A 24,513-nucleotide genomic window follows, 5' to 3' on the forward strand; every position below is an offset into this window, starting at 1 on the left:
ATACTTTCGTTAAGGCGTAACACAACAAGGAACAAGGAAGGAGGAAAACGACGACTGTGGGGTTTTTGTTTTGAAAAACAAACCAAAATGGAGGTGTGGAAGTTATCTGGGTTTTGCTTGACTTTTTGCTATTTGTTCACCTACAGCTCGAGTTCCGCCGATGTATTTGATGGTGTTTTGGGGGAGACGGCCTCCTGCCACAAGACTTGCCAGGTGACCTACAGTTTGCACACATACCCCAGGGTAGGTACTGAAGTTTGTAAATAAATAGAAAATATTCGTATTTTATTTTAATGTGTTCATATTAATTATACGGGTGCCTCTTGTAGATGTTAGAAGGATCTGTGTTTTTAATTGCAACATTATACGTGATAAATTGTTATGTAAAGATATTAGGAATGTTTGTGTTTACATTTTAACTTCCGCCAGAACAAACGCGCGGAGTGGTAGGTCTTACATAATTAATAACGCAAAAAAAATAAAATAATAATCATTGATTTTGTTATTTGGTTGTATTTTTAGGAAGAGGAGCTGTATGCTTGCCAGAGGGGCTGTCGGCTCTTTTCCATTTGCCAGTTTGTAAACGACGGAGAAGACTTAAACCAGACGAAGGCCGAATGTGATTCGGGTAATCCTCTTACAGTTATATATGTTACATCTCTCAATGGGCAAGGTTGCTGTGTGAAAAGAACATTTATAAAGACAGCATCACACAACACACGCGTGGGAGGGAATATCTTTTGTAATGCTGCATAACAAAACCTGAAGCGTCGTTGTGCCTGTAGTTATTTTCTATATGCCAACTGGTGAATATGTTTTGTCCTTTAATTCAGTAGTAGTTTAAATTTGTATTGTTATTTTCAGCTTGCCGTGAGGCCTATTCTCAGTCACAGGATCAGTATGCCTGTAATCTTGGATGCCAGAGTCAACTGCCATTTGCAGAACAGAGACAGGAACAGGTGAGGTCAGATTAGATAACTGCAATGTGAAAATGGCTTTGGAAGGTACACCAGGCAGGCTTTTTTTTTTTTACAACAATACAGTCGTTATAATTCAAATGGTGCCAATGTTTATATCAGAGTGGCCATTCTGTTTTCATATACATACACATTTTTTTAAATAAACACTATAAGGTTGACTATCAAATACTGGTTAAGCATTGTGTATTAAAAATGTTTGAATAAATAAAACAAATTTAAAAAGCTGGTTTCAGTGCCATATTTGTAACTATTGGTCAATACAGCTGTATTTCATGCTGCCAGAACAAAACAAAAAATACTTTTACTGTACTGCCAGTGATGTTTTTACCTGAGATACAACACACATAAAATAAATACAGAAAATGTAGTTTGCTTTCTAATATAGAAAGTAAAAAAAAAAAGAGAAACTGTTTTCAAACAGAATTTTTTTTCGTTTGGTTGGTTTCTAGCTGTTGGACATGATGCCCAGGATTCATCTCCTTTTTCCACTTGCCTTTGTGGGTGGATTCTGGAATGATATGATGAGCTCAGCCCAGAGCTTCATAACATCTTCATGGACATTCTACCTCCAGGCTGATGATGGCAAAGTAGTTATATTTCAGGTAATGCAAATTAACCTATTACTGTAGATGATAACAAATAAAAAAAAGATTGAACTTGCTTGTAGGTATACAAAATGCTGATTCTACCCTTCTGAGAAGTAATGCATAAAATCTCCATTTAAATACTGTACGAAAAACAGGTTTTGTTGCCAGGCGTGACATTAAAACAAAAGCGAAGTGTATTTTATTTTAAGAAGCACTTTTAAATAGCAAATATTTTGAAGATACTTTGTGTAAGGAACAAAATGCATACAATCATATTGTGTGTTTTGCTCTGTTTGTTTTAATTTCCCTATTTAGTCTGAGCCACAGATTCAGTTTATGCCACAATTTGAACCACAGAAAGAGGAGCTGAAGGACACATCATTTGCCAGAGAATCATGTAAGCACAGTACTTTGTATATTTAATATCTGTGCATTTCTCTCTATCTATATATCTATCTATCATATATATATCTCGATAAATATGAGATAGATATATATCTCGATAAATGAGATAGATATAATGGAAGTTTTAAAGAAAAAAAGAGCAATGTAGGACATTGAGCAACAGCATGTAGACCTGTTTTTCATCTGAAAGACATCCTGATTTTGAGTGAAATAAGTTTCAAGGTTTCAGCATAGCACAATTTAAAAAAATTGCATATATATATATATATATATATATATATATATATATATATATATATATATATAGTATATATATATATATATATATATAGAGAGAGAGAGAGAGAGATAGAGTTATTAGATATATAATATCAGTGCTTCAGTCACACTAACACGGGGGGGAGGGGGAGGGGGAGGGGGAGGGGGGGGGTTAATGTGAAATGTATAACCGAAGGAGAGTTATAAACGGGCTTCTCTTCAATATTGGTGGGGCTCCACCCCGCAAGACGTCTGGGTTGTGTGGTGTGTAGAATGATTTTATGTTTTATTTTATCTAGGGAGCACTATGTAAGTGAATGACATATCACTTCGTTTTTACATTGAAATTAAAAGGCACTTAAACTATATTTTTTTACAAAAAAAAAAAAAAAAAAAAAGGTAACATTATCACTCGTGGATCATTTGAATTAGCAGTTTTTAAACTATAAATAGCTGGGGTTAAACTGGTTGGGAGTTCGTTTCAAAGTGACAGAGCAGGGCTGAAGCGAAGCTGACACATCTCGTCTCCTGGAGAAAGCTGCAGCTCCTCTCGCAGCAAAAAAGTAAATACATTAGGAAAGAGAACCATTAATGGGCCTAATATTTATTTAGTTATAAAATGAATGTTGAATAAGATGTCTGTGTTATAAAGTGCCAGTGCAGCTTTTCTTCAGTTCAGATACTGTATCAGAAAGGGGAGACAGAAACGGAAGTTAGACTGATAAGTTGTTTATAGTTTGAACACCAATACTCTGCTTACTGTAGAAATATTGCATGAATCACTAGTATAGGGGATTGGAGGACATGCTGCAATAGCGTTATATCCGAGGCGTGTTATAACCGAGAGCCTTATAGCGAGGGAGTACTGTGTGTGTATGTGTAATATATACATTTCCCCCCTAAAATATTGTCATATTCCAGCAGATCCACACCCAGACGATGCAGTCTATAAACAAAACCACAAGAATTTCATGCAAGAACAAGAAATTGGAGTGGACGCAGATAATGTTGATAAGGAGGACCATAACTTATTTAAGTGTCTTTCAAGGTTAGTAAGACATCAATACTTTTGGTTTTAAATATTTGTAAAAATGCCAGGGGGTGATTTGTACCAGAACATTAATACTGACTGGGTTTAAAGGAACATTCTTTCCTTTTGATTTTTGTACTAATGATGTTAATAGAAATTACCATGAATACTTGTGTGTGCTGTACGTACCTGTTTCAGGAATACCTGGCTGCCTGGTTGGATATTGACAACTACACTAGTTGTTTCTGTGCTGGTGCTGATCTGGATTTGCTGTGCAACAGTAGCAACTGCTGTGGACCAGTATGTACCATCTGAGGTGAGATGGTTTGCCATTTGGATATTCCTCAGACTTACAGGTTTTCACTCTTAAAGTAAAAAATGTGCTGGATGTCACATTTACATTTTGTAGCTATAAATTGAAAAACACTGATCCAGCTCTGATGAAACTTAGTGTAGCTTGAACTACATGGGCAATTTTTTTTTTTACATGCTGTGGATACCAAAGCTGTAATGTTATTTATATCCTTGTAGGGTATGTGTGCTATTTAAGTTATTTATAGTTATAAAATGTGGAGTCCAAAGTGTTATTGTTTATAGTGTATTAAAGCTTCTACTTTTTTTATTTCAGAAATTAAGCATTTATGGAGATCTGGAATATGTGAAAGACCAGAAACTAACCCCATACCCACCATCCTCTCTGGTTATCATCAGTTCAATGGCTGAAGAAGAAGCTGGGCCTTTACCATCAAAAGTTAACCTGAACCAGTCAAACGTTTAGGATGTACTAGTGCTGGGCTTGGCACAACCAAATGGGCTGTCAATGATAACATCTATTAGTCTTACCAGTTTTTCTAACAGGGTTTATGTTAATAAAATGAATAACTGCTGCTCTGTTTTGCGTGCTCTTACTTTTTTCCCCCCAAAGCTTTACACTAGGAAAGGAGATATTGATTGTTGTTGTTATTGCAATGTATTGATGCATTTTTGTTGCATCACACAACCTAAACTATACCATACCTATTCTACCTGCAGTGATGTCATTTTTTGACATGTACTAGGTCTTTTATCTAGTATTTTTGAAAATCCTAATTTACTAATTTTATGTCTGTTTGCTTATTTTTCTCTTTTTTTAGATTAAAAAAAAAAAAGCTGAAACTTTTTTTAAATGCTGATGATTGACAGTCAATGTTATGCAGAGTATAGTATAGATCAGTTTGTTTGGCATGCTTCAGTTTACTTGCTATAGTAATCATGGCTAGGAGCATACTTTTAATGAAGTTGTTCTTTTGTTATGGTTGCATTTGAACTCTTGGGAGATAATTGGTCTTGTGTAAAACAAATCTAAGTTTGTCAGAAGCTAGCACAGGATTTAGCATTCTAATACCAGCAGATGGCAGGTGTGATGCAGCTGTTTTTGTTAAATATTAACTGGGTAATCTAATCTAAAACGACTAGTACAGTGAACATTTAAAAATATTATGTGGAATGCCTTGCATGCTTCTATAAAACAAATTTCTCCTCATTGCTCTAATGTTCTCGTTTTCATTTAAATGTATCATATTCTTTACTTGAGCTTTACGCTTCAAAATATTAGTGTAGAACAAAATTAAATTACATTTAAAAATTGTTGTATAATGAATAAAATGTTACTGGGTTATTGTTTAATGTTTCTTTACATAAAAAATGCTAAACATTGACATGCTGTCTGTAATTTCTTTTTTTGGAGTCCCTTTATTTAAAAAAAAAAAAAAATTATTATTGATAAGAATTTATCAATACTTTTTGTGAATGAGTATAAAACAAATAAGGGTCTTTTTGCATAGTCTACTTAGACTTTTTTTGTGAAAGGATAGGAATAATGGATGGATGAAAAGGGGACATACTAAATGCCATTGCATTTTAATTCATATACACACAAACAACCAGACACACAACCAACGTTTACAAAGTTATACTCTATTCCTACTGTGTATTATTGTGTTTAACCAGTGCCAAAATCTTGGTGGATGACCTTAACCTGTTATGCACATTTTTGTAGAGAAGTGAGGTAGTTGTACACAAGAAGAGCTCTAGAGACAAGCTTGACTGATCCCATCTGTAGCTGCCATTACAGAATAGCTCGTATAGAAACTAGCTGCTACTTGGACCCTGCCAGAACAAACAGTAGAAGGAGGCGTTACACCATTGCACTTTTTGCCAGGGCTGGACATTTCCCAATAGTGTCAGCACAAACGTGTAATTGATTGACAGTAAAACTCTTGGTTGTTTCCATGATACTTGATTTCAATTGCTCAGGTAACATTACATAACTCTTATTGCTTCGGCTCTGTTTCTTCTGGTAGCCAAGCGACAGAATTACTGTATGATAGTGGTGTAAGGTGTGTACATTATCAAGGAATTTGAAAGCAAATCGGAGGCTGAACAAATAATTAATTGTGTACTGCTTCAAGGGACATTATACAACCATTGGGTACTGAGAAGCTGTGGAGGAATAAACTTGTCTAAAAGATGAGGTTCAACAAGACTCACCCTCAGGTATTTCGTTAATGTGTTTTTTTTTTTTTTTTTTTTTTTTTTTTGGGGGGGGGGGGGGGGTCATAAAAAACGAAATGTTTAACATAGTCATGGTAACCAGTAACTTATGTATTAGTTGTTCTGTAAGAAGTGTGATTGAAAGAACTCATGTTCTGGAGTGGTATATTTGCAACTGACTAGAAACAAAACATGATTCAATGTTTTCCTTACTTTTTTCAGAGAAGTAGGAGTTTTGATGCAGCCTCACTAGGTTCAACTGTCTCAATATTATCAAGAAGAGAAAACGGTAACGCTCACACTTTACATAAAAACCTTTAATAAAAGTCAAATAGAGAAGTTCATTGTGCACTTCAGATGTTTTTTCCATACCATGTAAAGAGATGCCACAGTGTCGCATCTACATAAAAATAATAAAGAATAAAAAAGATTATTTGTGCCTATATGGAAGTAATAATTCATTAAGAATATAGGATTGGTGTGTGAAAGAATTCCTGGTGTACCTCTCAGGTAATTTTCTATTTTGTATCATAGTGTTTGTTTTTAATGTATATTGTCCAGTACTTTAAATGATCAATCATTCATTTTTAAGCAAAATTATGAAACCTATGTTGTTTAAATTTACACCTGACAGTCTATTAGATGTTTTTCTTATGTAAAACATGTGGAATTGTACTAAAGAATTTATGAAATATACAGTGTGTGTCTTTTTTTTTTAACACTGCTTTCTGTTCACATTGGTTGATGGTAAAGTAGACAATGAATGAGAGTGTTTGTGTAAACATTGAATATAACTAATATTCAGCTATTTTCTTCTAGCCAACGGGACAATTAAAAGACAAGTTATTGACATCTTACAGAAACATCAATTTAAGGCGTGCCAGTGATGAAAGCAATATAAATACATTGGAGAGGTAATAGCATATTATCACTGTGCTGTTTGATGTCAATAAAAGAACATGAGCCAGATTTGTTGGGATGGTTTTTAGCGAGAAATTTCTTTCACCATATATATCTGTAACCAAATAACTGGATTTATAGACAGTTGTCACTTTTCATACTTATAACATGAATCGCTTTATAGAATTTGTGACTCTTTCATTCATAATAAAAATTTTAAAAAATGCACTTTTTGCACTTGGAAAGAAGGATGAGTAAATGAGATAATCACCAAGCAGGTTGTTGTAAGAGTAGAATAAGCAACATGACGGTCACTTTTCTTGCTGACAGACTGCTGTGAGGATTGCGGAAACTGTAAATGCTGCAGCAGAAGATGTGTCTGTATTTCGGTCTTTGTGTTGCTGGGACTGGCAATAATGGCAGCTGCAGTTGCTTTAGCCATTATTTTTGGCATTCCACAGAGGACACCAGGTCAGTTGTGGTTCTTGTTCTTGTTCTTCTTTAAAATGGTAACACATTATAGAATGTGTTGTTCAAATGTCATCACTATACTGGGGTCAAGATAGCAATCTACAAATTACACACTTATTTCTCCATGAATTGACTATTGATGTCAAACTGCTGTTTTGGTCTTGCAGTTAACCGACATTGCACTTCAAATAAGATGCCAGGTTATCTGTGTGATGACAGAGTAACATGCATCCCAGCTTCCAGCGTGTGCAATGGAATGAGTAATTGTGCCAACGGTGAAGATGAAAATTCTGAGATCTGCAGTAAGAACCTTTTCTTTTTACCTGTAAATTATGCTTTGACACTTCATTCTTTAAACCACAAAAAAATGGCTAGTTGTGGTTTACTCTTACATATTACACCATGTTTATGTGTTCAACAAAATAACACCAAAAAAAAAAAGAGAAATCCCCCACCCTGCATTTCTAGAAAATGGATAACAGCAGGACTGGAGAGATGGCTTGCTCATTGAAATATTTTACATAGATCTGAAGGGAAGACAATGACCTAATCAGGGATATCAAGATATTTAGTATGAAAGTGGGGTGAAATTAGCAACAACAAAAAAAGCCTCACCTCTATTCCTTTAATTGTTTTTGTAGTGTAACATGTGAGCTCAGACAGTTGCGTTACTGTATATGTAATGCCTTGAGAGGCTTTTGCAATAGTCTCAGTGAAAATGTTGATTGCAACAAATTGTACTGTTTTACAAAACAAGCAAAATGTGATTGATGTGAATGGCTTTAATGCCCTGCTTTCCAGCTGATTTACCCAACAACCTGCCAGCATACTTGATTTTTAAATGTGGGAACCCCCAGTTTTGGATTTACATAGATGAAAAATGCAATGATATAAATAACTGTGGAGACTGCTCTGATGAAGTAGGGATGTGTAAGTACAGACGTCTTTACTGATTCTCTACTGGTGCAAACACTTTACAACCCATATATACTGCAACATGTATTCAAAGGACCTAATATTGTATCCTTTCCCTCAACAGTGGCAAACTGTCCTTCCTGTGGGCCAAACTGGTGGCCTTGCACATCTATTTTTTATCAGTACTGTAAATGCATTCCCAGATCCTTGTGCAGAGACGGGGTACAGCACTGCACAGACTGGTTTGACGAGTATAAATGCACCCCGTGACTATGGCAAAGAGGATCAAGCACATGGCACTTTATTCACCAGTTTGCTTTTTTGAATAAAGTCTTTATAATTCATGATTATTCCCAAAACAGGAAAATAGCTTTACTTGGAAGTTGCAGATTAGGATTTTTCTGGAAATAAAGGGACACCTTGACCAAACTGATTTGTCAAATATATAAGTTGCATGTACGTAGTAGCCAAATTGTGCAATTGCTGATGAAACTTGTAGAGTATGATGTAAAACAAAGTCTATTCCACTTACATAAAACAAACTAGCAAATAAAGTATCTATACAACGCTGTATAGTGTTTTCTAAATTGACACAGGTTTTGTACAAAATAATGTATTTCAAATAGTATTTGTATGTAATTTGTTCAATTTGTATATATTTCAGTAGATTTGTGTACATATTTAAATGTTTACCATAACATTTACTAAATACAGTAAGTGGTAAATAACTTGTTCCATTTTTTGTAGGTGCAGTTTCTATTTCATACCAGCATTGTTATTATTAAAATGTAACTGCTTGTACTGGAAACAGTCTAGCTGGGTTTAACAAATGATGACAATACAAATGTCCTGGTCACTTCAGAGAAAACTCTTGGGTGTAATACAAAACACTACTGAGCACACAAGCCACGTGATACTGTAACCAGGCTCTCATGTCAACAATGACATTCTGTTTTATAACAATGAAATCATGTTTAGATAATATTCTTGTCTTTTCTGTTTGGTTATCTGTGTACTCTCCAGTTGTGTCAATGCTCAAAGCTAATCTTACAACAAATCCTTTATTTATCTGTAAAAGTTCACAAGGTACTTGAGATAGTTGCATTTTACAAATCAAGTTCTAACATGTACAGAAATGTAAATATTTACAATTCACCATCAAATTACAAAATGATTTAAAAAATAAAAGCACAATATTGACAAACTGTGTAGGCAGTCTTGTTATAACTTAAAACAGTATATAATATCACACACATATATATCTGTATATATTATACACATGCATACATACATATATATATATATATATATAATATATATATATATATATATATATATATATATATATATATATATATACATACATATATATATATATATATATATATACATATATATATATATATATATATATATATATATATATATATATACATATATATATATATATATATATATATATATATATATATATATATATACACACATATATATATATATATATATATATATATATGTGTATATATATATCTGTATATATATCATATATATATATATATATATATATATATATATATATATATATATATATATATATATATATATATATATATATATATATATATATATATATATATATATATATATATATACACACACACACACACACACACACACACACACACACACACACACACACATACATATATATAAAATTCTAATAACTGTCTAATAAGTGCCAGTCCTCAAGAGTTAACTGTGGGGGACACTGGCGTTTTGCAGAAGGCACTGCATTGTCCTGGACTAGGATTTCTAAGTCTCTCTTCTTGCTGTTCTGTATTGCTGAGGTTTTGCCAGGCAAGCTTCCATCGTATGCTATAGCACAGATGTCCTGAAGAGGCTTTCTGTGAAACTGCATATTCACCTTGCTCGCTGTTTCTTTAGTATTGAATGCCAGAGATGGTGGTGCAAGTACCCCCTTCATTGATGTTTCTTTGCCATCTATGAGAAAAGGCACACACATATTTAGTTGACTATTTGGATTCCTGTCTGAAAAAAGATATACTGGTAATTATCAATTTTATTTTTTTCAGATGTCTCAGATTATTATGAGGTGCAAAAGGTAACTGTCTTTGAATCGATTGCCTATACAAATAGTATTCAAAATAATACAGATTTATTTTGGAATGTCTTACAGAAGCGTTGTGCTACCGTTCTTGGCATGAAGCTTATCCTTGGTTTTGCAGAGTCAGAAATAATGCTGTTCCACTGGACAATTACCTGAAAAACAGAACCAATTTATCGTCACACCAAAGAAGATTAACACCAGTCTACAATCCAGAATCTACATTTTTAATAACCAACACATTAGTTATTACCAGAATGAGTCAGGATTATTCTGGAGCATGATAAGTCTTTATATGTCAGGGGCATCACATTTCAATCATAGTCAACTCCATTCAAAGCTATGATACATAACTTATAAAGCCTAACAGGACAGCAGGTATGTTTAATCTGCACATTACCTGTTCTGCCCAGCCTTCTGTTTTGCAGTGTGCATGAGAAAAGTCTTGCAGAGGACTGTCAGCAGGAACTAGACCCATCTTATTCTGTAGCATTTGTAATAGTGACTCACTGAGCTGTGAAATGAAAATAAAATCTAGTTATAAGTAGGAATCACTCCTAATTTTCCATATCACCATTAACTGTAGTAAACTATAGCCAATATGTAAATGATGACATTGTTTATAAAAGAAAATTACACTGTTTATTAAAGATAACTATGTTAACTAAGAGCTGATTTCTTACAGTGTAGATATATACTTCACCTTTGCTCCTGCTCCCGAGATATCTAACACAGACAGTTTCTTAAAGCAACACAGATATCCAATTCCCAGTTCACCAATATTCGGGTTACCTAAGAAAGGACAGGATAGCTTTTGAAACATTACAACTGATTAGTGGTCCAAGGGACCAACACTTTGGCTAAAGTCATCTCACATCTGAAACTACTTGTCCCACACAGTGAACCAAAACATCTGGCCTGGCCAAATTCCCACTGGCTCAATCAGGGCAGGGGGGTGGGGGGGTGTGGAATAAAACAAAAAAAACACCTTCAGTTCTCCAATTCCTGTAAACAGGGGGTTACACTCTTTAAACTACAAAATACATGAAAATAAGTTTTGTACCGACTAGTAAACCAAGTTTGATTGCAATCTTAGCTGGTCAATACAGACCTACACTATTTCAAATGTATATTGTGAATGTAGCTTGTATATTTTTAGAAGTGATTTAGCCTTGAGAATAATGAATAGTTATTATTATAGTCTTACAGGACAAATCTAAAAGCTCCAGGTTTTTAAGGCCCCTCTTCATAACTCTGACTGGTGCTGTCATCTTCCGAAGGCCACTGTCTGACAGGCAGTTATCCCCCAAACCAAGCTTGACTAGACTGGTAAAGAAAACACACATGTTGGATATAGTTTATACATGTTACAGCAAAGCAGCTGGAAACTGCGAAAAATCACAGTATATTTTTCAGGGAGTAAGGTATTGTACAGTATAGCCATATATAACAAACCAGCCAGTTTCTGGCATATTTAAGGGAAGGTAATGGAATGGAATGTTCTTTCCAAAGCACATTTTTTTAAGGATCAAAATGACAAATCCTTTACCTTGACAGAGCCTCTGTGGTTAGGTGCTGCAGAAGCTCATGGTCATCCCCAAGCTGACAGCTGGAAAGATCCAGGCATGACAATCCCTGGAAGGATTTAATCTCTTCCAGTTTCTCAGACACCAGAAGGTACCTGTACAAACAGCAAGATACACACGGTGAAAAAAACTGGGAAGAAATACATTGAACGCATTCACTGACACGGAGCTAAATCCATAATGGGTCCAAGCTGTATAATCAAATCCATTGTTTACCTGCTTTTTAGGCAAAGGGAACTGAGCACTAGGCTTCCATATGCCTTACTGAATGTCTGCAAAGCTTGGAGTCCTGCGCCAGGATCGACAAATTTTTTTCTTTCTTCTGCTGCAGCAAAGAGCTTTTTGGCCACCTGTTCTGGAAAGCCAATAAGGGAATCTATATACTGAACATTGTCTGCAACAAATCCTAAAGCAATGTCAAAGAGAGGCTTTGCAGAATATCGTAGTGTAAGGAAGACAGGGTCATTGTTCTTGGTGCTTGTAGTCTGGTCTCCCTCACGGTTGCAAAACCTGACTGAGCCGCATTTCTTTAAGTGGCTGTGGGGCTTGATCTTGCATGGGCCAACCTTCTCAACATTCACAGGATCAGCAATCAGACGTAGCTCTCCTTTCTCCCGAATGTAGACCGGACCATAATCCGAATCTGACCCTTTCAGGTAAGGCATTCTTCTAGACTGAGACACCTGTAGACTTAAAAAAAAAAAAAAAAAAAAAACTTTAATGTACATTAATTGCTGAACACATGTTTTAAAGGAGACTTAATAAAACGGATCTGACTTTGCAGCCTTTTATTTTTTATTTTTTTGGTTTGTAATGTGGAATGCTACCTCAATGAACAGATACGTCCACTCTTGAAAGAAGACCTATTGCTTTTATCATTTATTGTTTACAAAGACTTCTCATTGGCGCAGACACTTCCATAAAAAAGTTTAGTGAAAAGGTAAACATGAGAACTCTGCCCCATTGCTACAACGTATTTAAACTACACATGACAGAGACAGACGCAGGTTATCAGTGCATAAGGGTTCACATTTAATAATAATAATAATAATAATAATATAATAATAATAATAATAATAATAATAATTCAAAGTTAAATGGAAATGAATGCAGTTTTGAAGTGAAGCCTGATGGAACAGCCGATAAAACTCTTACCAACGATATTCCCGCTTTGAGATTCAGTCCCGACAGCTGCAGCGAATCGGCTGTTGACGTTACAGCTTCGATTTGATTCCGGAGTGAAACAAGCGCGCACTTTAAAATCATGACCAACACTGCACTGCTTTTCATCGGCTCTTTATAAAAACGGTTGCTTTTATTCTTCAGAATTATAATCATTCAAAACTCGTTTCATATCCAGGTACCGTTGTACCACTTAAGGAAAATATACACTAATAATAATAATAATATCAAAATTAAAATGTGACAATCCTGCACCTTCGGGTTTATTTTGATGTAACTCGCGGAAGTCGGTGGCGTTGCAGACTCTGCATCAGCCTGCTGCTTGGCAACGACGTAGAGTGGATTTAAACCAGGACGAACAGATAGTTTGCTGAATAACATATTGTGTTTATTTCAGTATATATAGCTTTGCTGACATGATTGATGCCGCGTTGAGCTCCTCTGGAGCGCAAGTTGTTTTAGCTACATCAAGTGATGAGAATTATCTACCAGAAAATATAATTGATGGGTGAGATGTTGTTACAGTGGTTCTTAGACATTGATAAGAGTCAGTTCACATTTCGGTCTGGTTTCCTGCATATGTAAGGATGTTATTATACCGCATGAAATTAATTAGTGCATCTAACAAAATTTCATTGGGGGTGGTATTTGAAACCGAGTCATTTCAATATATATTTGTGTTGCATAATTTGTTACTATTGTTCGAATAGTATGGGTGTGGATTCCATTGAATCTTACCTTACTTTCTCTTTAGACGCACCGAAACATTTTGGATTTCGACAGGGATGTTTCCACAGGAGTTTATAATCCGGTTTTCTAACCTTGTAAAAGTCAGCGTGGTTACTATCCAGTGTTATAATGGTAAGGTGGATTTCTCAGAAAACAGTAAAACGAAATTATGTAGAGCGAAGCCACTATTTATGGTTAAATCATGGATTTAATTTTAAAGTGACAACATTAGTTAATCTACTCAGATTATCATATGCAACATCTTGTTTGCAGGGTAGTCTAGTTATTGGTCATTGGCAGGTGAGGAATTATTTGTTGGACTTTAAATAAATGAAGTCTGATTTCATTATAAATTGTCTTTTTTTAGTGCAGAAACTCAGTATTGAGAAAAGTGTTTCTACAGATGCGGCAGACTTTGAGAAAGTTATAGAAAAAGGTAAGACAATAAATCAATAATCTCCTTACCGATGTCTAATTCCTCTTTCAGCTGATGTATACCTTGACTTGTGAAGTCGTGATGGTGTAGGTGTATGAAGACATCTGTCTTATCAGTGCTTATTGGGGTCTGGGAAACCAGCTATAGGCCTATATGTTTTGGTGTATGTGTTGTTACATATACCTGTTTTCTTAATTCAATAAAAAGTCACATATTGCAGAATTGAATAGCATTATATGATTGTATCATAATGCTGAATCTGGTGTTTTGTTCTAACCAGATTTTGAACACACAGAGGGACAACTTCAGTCAGAAGATTTTTCAGTAAGTATCAGATGTTTTATCCATTATTAGTCACTCTCCCATTGGAACCTGTTAGCTGCAGCTACACTTATATTTGTGAGTGTATATCTCGCACTTACAATGTCAGTGTCAAATAATTCTAAATGCTTAATATCAGGGTGTTGTCTGTTTTTTATTTATATTTAATGGTATAATATGTTTAAGTGTTTGGTGGCTCCCTCTATTCAGTGTGAGTGTGCACTTTCTCTTGCACTCTTTGTATAGCAGACCCAACTCGCTTGCACTTCCCTCGCAGGTCTAAGAAAAGAATGCAAAAGTAATACATTCTCTACATGATTAGAGGTAGACATCATACACTTATATATAGTGAGGGTATGTCTTTTTTTGGTTTGGGGACATCATTTAAATTGAAGTTACCAAGTTATTGTTTTTTTCTTATCTGCAGTATAGCACAAATACATTTTGTCATTTTGAGTTTATCAAAGCTGAAAAATAAAACAAAATTTTCCTTCACAGTTCAACGGTACAAGAGCAACACATCTGAGATTCGTTGTGAAGTCTGGATTTGACCATTTTGTTTCAGTGCACAGGGTGATGGTAGAAGGGACAATTGAAAATCACATGTGAGCCTAATCATTTACAGGGCTTAGAGCTTTAAAATTATTTTCCTGTTGTTTCATATGCAAAAACCTTTAAGGCAGAACTTCTTAGAGGTACCAATACTACCTGGAACTTTTGACAGTAGGAGTAACTTAGCAGTACAGTGTCACAATTATGTAAACACATTTTAAGAAATATATATTATATATATATATATATATATATATATATATATATATAGAGAGAGATAGAGAGAGAGAGAGAGAGAGAGAGAGAGAGAGAGAGAGAATATAAACTTGTATTATTCTAATTGGATAATAGACTGAGACAGATATTTTAATTAGTGTATAACTGTAGGTGTGGAAGTGTTATTGAAATATCATTTTTTGATCATGGTGAATTATAATATTTTGATATGATTTTTTTTTTTTTCTGGTAAAGTCTTCAAATTTAAAGAAGCAATATCTTTTTCTTCAAACAAATGTTGGTCTATGTCCTGTTATATGTCTGTTTCTGTTCTGGCCTCCATGATATGGACATGTCATCATAATGCATGCATCTGTTCTTTATGGACAGTGTTTGACTGACCGATGTCCAATTAGTTATTAAACATTTTAATGAGATCCTAGTTTGTCATTCTCCCCCTTTCAGTTATGCTTTACATACATGCTGGTTGGTGGTTTGTTTTGGGTGTCCACTCTGCATTTAACTACATTTTGCTGATCATTAAATTTTTCTGTAAATGAAATAAACATTTTTATAGATACTTTTTTCAATCAGGTACATTAACCTATTACTCATTTTATTAGTATTGACAATACCTAAATATTTTATTGCAACATCTTGTCTCTATTTTGGGGCCTCAAGTTACAACAGCCAATGTTTTCAGCTGTAACCATCACATATAAATACAGAGAAGAGTCCAAGAATAAATTGGCATTGTCATCAAATAATGATGAATGAAATTATATAATCAGCATCATATAAATTATATAATCAGCATTTTATAATATATATATATATATATATATGTGTGTACACACATATACACACATATACACACGCATACATGAGTAACTTACTAAACATTTTTGATAACTACAACTTTAAAGAATGACAGAATTATAGTATTTGTTATATAGACTAGCTGCACATTATGGTGATAAAATTACAAGCATGTCATGTTGCTTATAATGCTATTTTCTGTTTCAAAAACTCTTGCCAATATTTTGGTACATCTGGCTACAGCAGCCATAGGTTTCAACTGTAACCGTCATAAATAAATATAGCAGAGTATTTCTGTATTGTAAAGAAACAAATATTAATGGATATTAGAATCAAATCTGTAGAAAACCAAATTAAATATTCCTCCAAATTCAGTCAAGGTATTTAGTCAAGTTGTTAACCTGTGATGTTATATTTCCCGGTATTACTGTCTCACAACAGAGTGCAATGTAAGTCCATGTCTCTCCTTATATACACAGTAGGTAATACACTTAATTAAGTGACCCCCTAAAAATGTACTTTTCACACTTAGGGCCAATTCAATGACAAACTGGACAGCACAGGAAGCTAGTGTAAGCGATGGAATGCTGTACTGTGCTTACAATGGAAACCTCAGACTTTCATTGTCGGCAAAGAAGCTGGTGGATGAAGCGCTTCTGCATTAGCAAATAGACTTTTATAACATGAGAAACTAACAGCTGGTAAATGAACGCTTCCCTGACTGCCTTCTTTTATAATGTATTGTTCATTTATGTTTGAAATAAAGGGAAATTCAATATAGTACATGTATTAACTTATTTCCTGGCAAATGAAGCTAACTCCATGCAACATTATCAAATATATGTATTTTACTTTGCTGTACAATCTAACTTTTTTTGTGCCAGGTGTTTGCCTGGCGATATATGACATAACCACCTCTGTTACCTAGTAAGATACCAATCCCTTTTAGACAGCTTATATTTCTTGAAGTACAAAAGCAACACCATACATTACATATAGACCAAACAGCAAGACAACGACAGTGTAGTAGTAAAAATGTGGACAATACACTGTTTTCAATTGAGAAACAAATAAGATATTTGTTTATCACCACAGTCCGTTAATTCAGCTTTTGCAGAACGGCGCGTACTTCTTGTGGGTTATATCCCCAGGGACCCATTCCACCCTGTGAAAAAACGAGAAGCGCCTGTGATTTACAAATCTGGGAGAGCACCACTTAAGGTGATTTTTGTTTTTTATTGTTTGTGTTATATATATATATATATAGAGAGAGAGAGAGAGAGAGAGAGAGAGAGAGAGGTATAGTTTGGTTGTTCTTTAACATCCAAGAAAGAGTTTAAAAAATAAAAAAAAACACAAACATAAACCTTTCTTTTACAGCTACCCAGTTTAAATTACCTTGTAGATTATTTTCTTTGATTGCAGCACATACAGCCTTTCTGGCATTGCTCCATATTTTGAAGCTGCTTCATCAGCCATAGTGTCTAGAACAACAGGACAGGGCGGGTCCTGCTTTAGTAGTACCTGTGCTGCAGCCTGGCGATCTTGAAGACTTTTATGGCACTTGATGTCAACATTGTTTCTGAAAGACCATCCATCTAAAATATAGACAATCATTTTAATACAAAGTTCTAAGGCAAATTGCAATTGTACTGTTTTGTAAACACAGCCCTCTCGAGTTGGCAGCTGCAGAAAATGTGTGAATGTGACAATAACGACGCTTGAACGTAACAGGATATTTGCATTTAATTTTAATTAGAATCGAAGTATTGTGCCTTATTTTAAACTTTAAATTTATTATACCTGTCGCATGAGCCTCATTGATGTAGATGATGAGGAAATCTGCGACAGAACTGAAATCTTTGGTAAGCTGCTTGAACTCGCCAAACTTAAAAAGAAACGGGGGTCAGGTGCAGCTACCGAAGCTCAACACCAGTGGTCTTCTGCCTGGAAAACAGAAGTACATCATAAAAAAAAAAAAATAAAGGATTACAAACAATATTAGTTAGCTCTGTTTACGTGCAATCCATCTACCATTAATAAAGCCGTAAATATCTGTTTTTCCCCCATCCAAATTTAACACGGGAGTGTTAGGTGCAAGGGCTCCCACAAATGCTTCGTCCCTTGTGTTTTTCCATGCGGAAACAAGAGCCGCTTTAACAAAATTTAAGGTCCAGAATGTTGGCCCCCAGTCTTCAAACTTGAACTTTGGATTCTGGGTCATAGTGGTTTTTTCACCAAGTTTTAATATTATCTTCTTCGTGGTGGCTGGGAAAACAAAAGCTAGGACTTTAAAAACTAGCGTCTGTATGACAATAAGAAACACGGTAAAGAAATATTGTAAGTAAACCACCAGCTTCGCCATGGTGCTATTCCTAGAAGCATTTGACTTTAACTGAATTCGTGAAGGAAGGCGCCAGCTGTCCTAGTAGTATGTGGGGTGGGGTTTTTGCATATTCGTATTATCTGCGGATCTTACTACTGATTCGCTGGTGTTTAGGGGTCATGAAGAATTCGCCGTTGCAGTTGCTTGTTTTCTTTTTCAGAGCACATTAAACTATCTTTAAAATTCAACAGTAATAAAACCTACATTTCACAAATGCGGTGTTAAGTTTGCATGACAAATAATAGTGATACAACGAATGACAACTTTCTGTAATTATAATGTTTACATTCCAAGCCAGCACCAGGTTTAACATTGGGAGCTGTTTCTTTAAGAAGCCAGCGTGTCGTGGCTGTACAAACAAATGACGCAACAAAGACGGAAGTAATTGGTCCTGTTTTGATCTTTTTTTAAATCGTGTAAGTTGGTTTTGCAGCCGTAAATTTGATAAAAACGAGTAAAAAATAAATAAATAATTGGTTACAGTTTTGACCTAGAATATTAAAACAAAACTCGTTCATTAACGTTTTGCTCGCTCACTTATATTGTTGCCCTGTATTTGCATTTTGTTGTTCATACTAGGCCTCGAGTTCGCAAACGCGAATGGACAGAAGTAATTGGTGTATTTTAGTGTATTAATGTACTGTGTAGTATAGTATATACGAGTAAGCGTCTATGAGATTACATGTACAGCGCGCAGTGTGCCCATGCCATGTATACAAGTCTTTCAGTATTGTGGTTTTAAATTTATTTTCCAGAAATCTTTTTCTTTTTTTTCCAAAATTAGGACAACAACAGCTGCGTGAATGGCGGCTGTCGATGATTTGCAGTTTCAAGGTGAGTTAACTGCACTGCGGTATTTAGACCGAGTAATTTACCCAACCCCACCGTTCTACATAGGCTGTTTGTATTGGGTCTCAACAGTCTGGAAACATAACAATGACATCTCCCAGACACAGCATGATGTGAAATTATTCTTTTTAATAAAATTTTATTCAGTGGGCTTTTTTTTTCTTTCGGCATTTGTCATCGGCGTTTGATCTGCTAACCTTTGGGCTATTTTCAAAATTCTTTAAACTCTGTTGCAACCGCATATCAACTTTTCAGCAGTTTCTGAAAGAAGTGGAACAGGGAGTTTTCCCAACTACAGCCAGAAGCTGTGTCTGTAGTTGCAACAAGTAAAACAGGTACTGGAGGTATGAGTAGAACGAATGGGTTGTTGTAGCATATATATATATATATATATATATATATATATATATATATATATATATATATATATATATATATATACACACACACACACACACACAAGTATCTGCAAAATTCAGAAAATTGGCAAATTTAAGGAACACAGGAAGTTTTTGAAGGGTGTTTAACAAAATGTCTTAGTGACTTCTAAACTTCTGCAAAACAGTTGATTTTGAAGAAACTTGATTTGTTAATGAAAATGGGATTTACATAAAAACAATCTTAAGACAGACCTTAAATTTTTGTTAATGGGGCCACCATTTCTCCAAGTTGCAACCTCACTCAGAAACTGTAGCGTGCCTGAAATTGTTTTTCCCCGGTGATTGTTTAAGAATTTGATGATGCCGAAAACCTGCTTGTAGCCAACCGGGATGCCACCACTATCAGCATTGGAGATCTGAATGAGAAACCCACCAACCAACGGAGATCCTTGGGAAACTCGCCAAGAGAGGAAGATGATGACCTGCTGGGAAATGCCGACTCGGATAAAACGGAGGTGCGTATGAATGCTGTGTATTTCAGTTAGTGGTTGTAATGTACGTCAGCCTGCCGCTTTGAACTGTTTTGGAAAAACTAAAGTGCCATTTGCCAAGAGGTGTTGTTAGTCCCTTTTGAAAGAGCAATTTTCAGTGTTAAATCTCCTGAGGACAAATGTTCCCTTATATGCATTCATCAGGAAGACAAATAAACTTTTATATTGCAGATGAACAGACTGTTTTTATCAATAAGTAATCTATGTTGTTTAACAACTTGCTTCTTTGTAAAGTTGCTTGCAGGTCAGAAGAAAAGTGCGGCCTTCTGGACATTTGAATACTATCAGAATTTTTTTGATGTGGATACATGTCAGGTACTGTATGTGTTCAAAATGCCAACTTTATTCCAACATCTTGCATTTACTATCCTCTTATCTTTTTATAAATTGTATGTTGTATTATGTCACTTAGTGCTCCCATGCTTTTTTTCTTTAAACTTTAGGTCCTGGATAGAATAAAAGGTTCGGTTTTACCGTTGCCTGGTAAAAACTTTGTGCGGCTGTACATACGGAGTAATCCAGATCTGTATGGTGAGTACTTTGGCAAGAGCTCAAACTTGTTACGCTGTGATATCATTACAAAAAAAGTCTACATGAAATAAAAACTGGGTGTACCTTTTATTTATTCAGAAAGTGCTTGCCATAGAAAATAAAGTATAGAATATATTTCTAAATGCTGTTATGTGCATACTTAAAAAGAATATTATGTAAGGAAACTGATAAAGCTAGACATTTAAAAGTGTTGATATTTGTTTAACATGTCTAGTATTATTTTGTTGATAACATGATGCTTTTTACTCATAGGTCCCTTCTGGATTTGTGCCACACTAGTATTTGCTATTGCCATCAGTGGAAACATCTCAAATTTCTTGGTGCACCTGGGCCAACCTCAGTACCACTATATGCCTGAATTTAGGAAAGGTAAATTAAAAATGAAGTGTATTACAAAATTTGCAGAAGTTATGTAGTTATTGTAACAATGAAACTTTATTATAATTACATGTTGTGATTGTTTATGACCAAGAACAAGAACACAGAAAAAAGAACTATCCACTACCTCTGTACTAACTACAGACTACTACATTCTGTGGTAGCAATATTCTTTTTCTTAGTCAGCGATTGTTTATTGTTTTAAACTGTGGGTCAGCATTGCTTCCAGAAAGATTGAAAACATCTTTTGCTTCGAAGCTGCAAAATAAATGCAATATCAAGTGTCTAAGTACAGGAAATCATAACAAAGAACCCCACTGTGTGTTTTTATTTACCTTAAATTGTATTCCAAACTTGCTGGAAAATGTTTCCTAACAACTAGAGGGCACAACTAAGACAAATGACTGTCTAAAATGTATTTAACTAAAATAAAAATGTGGGTTTTTATGATGGTTGTCTGTACCCCTGACCCACTACCAAGTATATAAAGCTGTAAAGTAATATATCTTGTCAGCTAATGTTTTGTTTTTATTTTGTATTCCAGTAACTATTGCTGCCACTGCCATTTACAGCTATGCATGGCTGGTTCCTCTAGCTCTGTGGGGCTTTCTGATGTGGAGAAACAGCAAAGTCATGAACATAGTCTCCTATTCCTTCCTGGAAATTGTGTGTGTCTATGGCTATTCACTATTTATTTATATTCCAGCAGCAGTAAGTACTTGGTTTTAGTTGCATTTTGGTTTCTCTGAATGACCAATATTATATGTATACATTTTACTGGAAATTGTACTGAAAAATATGTATGTTCCGAAGTAAGAATCAAAGAACCAAATGAAAAGGGGACCGCTGTCAAGGTTGCCCCTCTTAAAATAAGTAAGAAATTAGACTTTAAAGCAGATGTAGGTTTTCTTTTAATACTGCTTTAATGTTTAGTTACAATACTCAAGAGGACTACGTATAATGGCTTACTGTCTTTCTCATAGGTACTGTGGATTATTCCAGTTGAATGGGTGAGATGGATTACAATTCTAGTTGCCATGTGCCTGTCGGGATCAGTTTTAGTAATCACATTTTGGCCTGCTGTTCGAGATGACCACCGCAGGATTGCCATTGCTACTATTTCAGCCATTATAATTCTTCATGCCCTGCTCGCTGTTGGCTGTAAGGTTAGTAGAACTTTTAGTAGAAGTCGTTCAACTGCACGCTATCCTATTGCAAGGTTGAGTTAGTAAATAATATACACATGAACATTTTGGTTGTTGTGCTTCACCGGTGTAAATGTTAATAAAGCAAAGTAGAGTTGACTGGAATTTGACCAGCTTAACAGCAAAAACATTACCCTTCACAATCAGGTTCTTATGAATCAGGGAATTCAATTATATACAATATATATTTTTTATTACTTTTGAAGTTTTCAGCTGTGTCAAGTGTAGGACATGGAGTCGCAACTAAATAATGCTGTATCGTAACCATATTTCCAGTGGCAAACACTCAAATATTATTAATGCATAATGTTGTTATTGATTTTAATTTGTTTTTATTACTGATTTTGAACAGGCATACTTTTTTGACGCTCCACAAATAGAAGTCCCAGGTCTCTCTGATAGCATTGCCTCAGGTAACAGGACAGTGACAGCTGTGAAGACACACTAATGAAACGAGTGCCTAGGTAAGCTGCATCGGCTTCAAAACTAGCAGTCTTGAAATATTAGTCATTCTCTTTCAGACTGTATCTGATGAAACTTTACATGGGCATTTGTGATGAAATGCAATTCTACATTGTGCATGATATTTTCTATTTTAATAGATTAATAATTTATTTTTTATTGCATATTTCAACATACAGTTCAATCCGTGGTCACAACTATATTCCTACACTATTAACTTGCATCTTCTGAACAGAAGTATTGTATCATGACTTATAACTGGTGTACTGTAAACAGTTTTGTGCCCTATATTTTCAAAGACAGAATATAAGGGATTATATATATTAAGAATACAGTGTTTTTTTGTGTTTGTTTGTATATCCCGATGAAGGCATTAGCCATAATGTTTGTCTACTTGGTTTCCTATTTTATGTTTCCTGTTTGTATACTTTTGTTATAATTGCAGGTTCTGTTGATGGTTGCCTTATCAGAAAGAAGTTACTCGGAAGAGTAAACGCAGCTGCAATGGTATGGACTTCAAGCGCCTTAAAGATGTGTTGGGATAAAAAAAAAAAAAAAAAAAAGTAACTTTAGGAAAAAAAAGTTAGATAGTACAGAACAAGCAATATATGTGTTTGATGTAAATAATATAATGATAAAAGGCTTGCATATTTATTGGCTGTATAAAACAGTTTTTGTTATAGTTGGCTTTTGCTTTAAATTTCACTCTGTATAGTGTTTATTTTACTAAGTTCACCAACTTCAGTCAGCATTTTATGTTTGCCGTGTAATCTGTTGTGCAAAATACAGTGTTTACTTTGGCTGCTTATTTCCTGTTGTTAATCTTCAACCATTTTAGCACACATGTAATTATACTGTATGTAAATGGAGAAAATACAATACAAAACATACATATACCCTATGACCATAAATAACAACAAAAAATGGCAGTTACTTATGTACCATTGCAGAAATGTTATGAGGATACATCATTTTAAAAGTGGAAAACTCTTTACTTTATTTGAGCCTTAAATGAAACACAAGCTTTTCACTTATTTATTTTTCTTCTTGTTATCATGTTTTTTTTTTTTTTTTTTTTTTTTTTTTTTAGAAACTATTTTGTATTAAACCTAGTCTCTTATGTGGAGTATCAAAGCAAGGTGATATTCGAACCGAACATTTGCGGTGGTGTTAGAATCAGGTTGTGGGGCATTCTGTTCCAGTGTAAGTAGTAACAAGAAATAGTATGTGTTACCACAAAGTCTGTTTTAAGCATTAACTCTCTTCACCTTGGACTAATTCAAATTATAGCACCTGCACATTTGGCTGTATGTTACAGAGTATAATGAAAATACATCTAGGAGACTTAGTAATAAATATGATTTCTTACAACTTTATGATGATGCTTGGCTGGAAATATAAATTGTAATTAGCAAAAAAAGATACAATGGTTGTCATTTAATTCTGTGAACACTAGCTAATTGTGGTTATTCTAGCCTTCAGCTTTGAATTACAGGGGTGTTTGTCATCATCTGTAATTATTTAGATAGGGATCAGAGTCAGATGAACAGTATAAATACTGTAAACCAACGTACTGCACAGTCTAAGTACGGAAGGTGTCTTTAATCCAAGGAACAAGAATTTGGTTCCTACAGCTTTTTTTTGCTAGGGTAGGACTACTTTCTTCTGCTCCATCTTGCACGTATGTATATGAAGTGTATTTGATG

The 24,513-nt window shown here is 34.7% G+C and overlaps 6 protein-coding genes across 8 annotated transcripts in view; 4 read left to right on the forward strand and 2 right to left on the reverse strand.

The window, feature by feature from the left end:
• tmem59 (transmembrane protein 59) lies at window positions 1–4,957 on the forward strand. Of its 2 annotated transcripts, none has more exons than XM_041270301.1 (8): window positions 1–243; window positions 523–628; window positions 865–959; window positions 1,430–1,582; window positions 1,883–1,964; window positions 3,152–3,278; window positions 3,459–3,576; window positions 3,889–4,957. In XM_041270301.1, the coding sequence occupies exons 1-8, from the start codon at window positions 88–90 to the stop codon at window positions 4,036–4,038; spliced, it is 987 nt and encodes a 328-aa protein (XP_041126235.1). In that variant the 5' UTR covers window positions 1–87; the 3' UTR covers window positions 4,039–4,957. The 2 variants fall into 2 exon arrangements, with proteins under 2 accessions (XP_041126235.1, XP_041126236.1); XM_041270302.1 differs by having other exon boundaries at window positions 3,155–3,278.
• An 811-nt stretch (window positions 4,958–5,768) lies between these two features.
• Window positions 5,769–8,348, forward strand: LOC121327083 (low-density lipoprotein receptor class A domain-containing protein 1-like). The gene is made up of 6 exons (XM_041270872.1): window positions 5,769–5,795; window positions 6,015–6,081; window positions 7,023–7,163; window positions 7,331–7,465; window positions 7,965–8,093; window positions 8,203–8,348. Exons 1-6 carry the CDS (start codon window positions 5,769–5,771, stop codon window positions 8,346–8,348), a joined length of 645 nt encoding a protein of 214 aa, XP_041126806.1.
• Window positions 8,349–9,764: 1,416 nt separating this feature from the next.
• lrrc42 (leucine rich repeat containing 42) lies at window positions 9,765–13,000 on the reverse strand. The gene is made up of 8 exons (XM_041271397.1): window positions 12,945–13,000; window positions 12,006–12,479; window positions 11,753–11,884; window positions 11,411–11,529; window positions 10,907–10,995; window positions 10,604–10,717; window positions 10,274–10,358; window positions 9,765–10,079 (listed from the first exon to the last, which is right to left on the reverse strand). The coding sequence occupies exons 2-8, from the start codon at window positions 12,452–12,454 to the stop codon at window positions 9,796–9,798; spliced, it is 1,272 nt and encodes a 423-aa protein (XP_041127331.1). The 5' UTR covers window positions 12,455–12,479; window positions 12,945–13,000; the 3' UTR covers window positions 9,765–9,795.
• Window positions 13,001–13,269: 269 nt separating this feature from the next.
• On the forward strand, window positions 13,270–15,230 carry hspb11 (heat shock protein family B (small) member 11). The gene is made up of 5 exons (XM_041271157.1): window positions 13,270–13,479; window positions 13,726–13,832; window positions 14,068–14,136; window positions 14,417–14,460; window positions 14,956–15,230. The coding sequence occupies exons 1-5, from the start codon at window positions 13,388–13,390 to the stop codon at window positions 15,064–15,066; spliced, it is 423 nt and encodes a 140-aa protein (XP_041127091.1). The 5' UTR covers window positions 13,270–13,387; the 3' UTR covers window positions 15,067–15,230.
• An 861-nt stretch (window positions 15,231–16,091) lies between these two features.
• On the reverse strand, window positions 16,092–18,501 carry dio1 (iodothyronine deiodinase 1). 2 transcript variants are annotated; one of them, XM_041270322.1, is made up of 4 exons: window positions 18,079–18,501; window positions 17,848–17,991; window positions 17,569–17,642; window positions 16,092–17,209 (listed from the first exon to the last, which is right to left on the reverse strand). In XM_041270322.1, exons 1-4 carry the CDS (start codon window positions 18,407–18,409, stop codon window positions 17,144–17,146), a joined length of 615 nt encoding a protein of 204 aa, XP_041126256.1. In that variant the 5' UTR covers window positions 18,410–18,501; the 3' UTR covers window positions 16,092–17,143. The 2 variants fall into 2 exon arrangements, with proteins under 2 accessions (XP_041126256.1, XP_041126255.1); XM_041270321.1 differs by having other exon boundaries at window positions 17,443–17,642; window positions 18,079–18,498.
• A 242-nt stretch (window positions 18,502–18,743) lies between these two features.
• Window positions 18,744–24,513, forward strand: part of yipf1 (Yip1 domain family, member 1) — a 5,876-nt gene continuing 106 nt past the window's right edge. The window contains exons 1-10 of the mRNA XM_041270320.1: window positions 18,744–18,846; window positions 19,215–19,264; window positions 20,011–20,174; window positions 20,445–20,525; window positions 20,654–20,741; window positions 21,015–21,131; window positions 21,685–21,851; window positions 22,124–22,306; window positions 22,698–22,809; window positions 23,253–24,513. The exon at window positions 23,253–24,513 is cut by the window's right edge and continues 106 nt beyond it. Of these exons, the coding sequence (XP_041126254.1) occupies window positions 19,234–19,264; window positions 20,011–20,174; window positions 20,445–20,525; window positions 20,654–20,741; window positions 21,015–21,131; window positions 21,685–21,851; window positions 22,124–22,306; window positions 22,698–22,793 (927 nt within the window). The 5' untranslated portion in view covers window positions 18,744–18,846; window positions 19,215–19,233 and the 3' untranslated portion in view covers window positions 22,794–22,809; window positions 23,253–24,513. The remainder of the gene's footprint in view (window positions 18,847–19,214; window positions 19,265–20,010; window positions 20,175–20,444; window positions 20,526–20,653; window positions 20,742–21,014; window positions 21,132–21,684; window positions 21,852–22,123; window positions 22,307–22,697; window positions 22,810–23,252) is intronic.

Source organism: Polyodon spathula, chromosome 14, assembly GCF_017654505.1.
Source record: "Polyodon spathula isolate WHYD16114869_AA chromosome 14, ASM1765450v1, whole genome shotgun sequence".
Taxonomy (NCBI): domain Eukaryota; kingdom Metazoa; phylum Chordata; class Actinopteri; order Acipenseriformes; family Polyodontidae; genus Polyodon; species Polyodon spathula.

Excerpts from the sequence above, each read along its gene's own strand:
- LOC121327083 (XM_041270872.1), top strand. The coding sequence starts at position 5,769 with ATGAGGTTCAACAAGACTCACCCTCAG. Across the intron at positions 5,796-6,014 it reads TCAACAAGACTCACCCTCAG|AGAAGTAGGAGTTTTGATGC; the intron begins GTATTTCGTTAA and ends TACTTTTTTCAG. Across the intron at positions 7,466-7,964 it reads TGAAAATTCTGAGATCTGCA|CTGATTTACCCAACAACCTG; the intron begins GTAAGAACCTTT and ends CCTGCTTTCCAG.
- hspb11 (XM_041271157.1), top strand. The coding sequence starts at position 13,388 with ATGATTGATGCCGCGTTGAGCTCCTCTGGAGCGCAAGTTGTTTTAGCT. Across the intron at positions 13,833-14,067 it reads TACTATCCAGTGTTATAATG|TGCAGAAACTCAGTATTGAG; the intron begins GTAAGGTGGATT and ends GTCTTTTTTTAG. Across the intron at positions 14,461-14,955 it reads TTCAGTCAGAAGATTTTTCA|TTCAACGGTACAAGAGCAAC; the intron begins GTAAGTATCAGA and ends TTTCCTTCACAG.
- tmem59 (XM_041270301.1), top strand. The coding sequence starts at position 88 with ATGGAGGTGTGGAAGTTATCTGGGTTTTGCTTGACTTTTTGCTATTTG. Across the intron at positions 244-522 it reads GTTTGCACACATACCCCAGG|GAAGAGGAGCTGTATGCTTG; the intron begins GTAGGTACTGAA and ends TTGTATTTTTAG. Across the intron at positions 1,965-3,151 it reads ATCATTTGCCAGAGAATCAT|CAGATCCACACCCAGACGAT; the intron begins GTAAGCACAGTA and ends GTCATATTCCAG.
- lrrc42 (XM_041271397.1), bottom strand. The coding sequence starts at position 12,454 with ATGCCTTACCTGAAAGGGTCAGATTCGGATTATGGTCCGGTCTACATT. Across the intron at positions 10,359-10,603 it reads CAGAAGGCTGGGCAGAACAG|GTAATTGTCCAGTGGAACAG; the intron begins GTAATGTGCAGA and ends TCTGTTTTTCAG. Across the intron at positions 10,080-10,273 it reads AACGGTAGCACAACGCTTCT|ATGGCAAAGAAACATCAATG; the intron begins GTAAGACATTCC and ends CTTTTCTCATAG.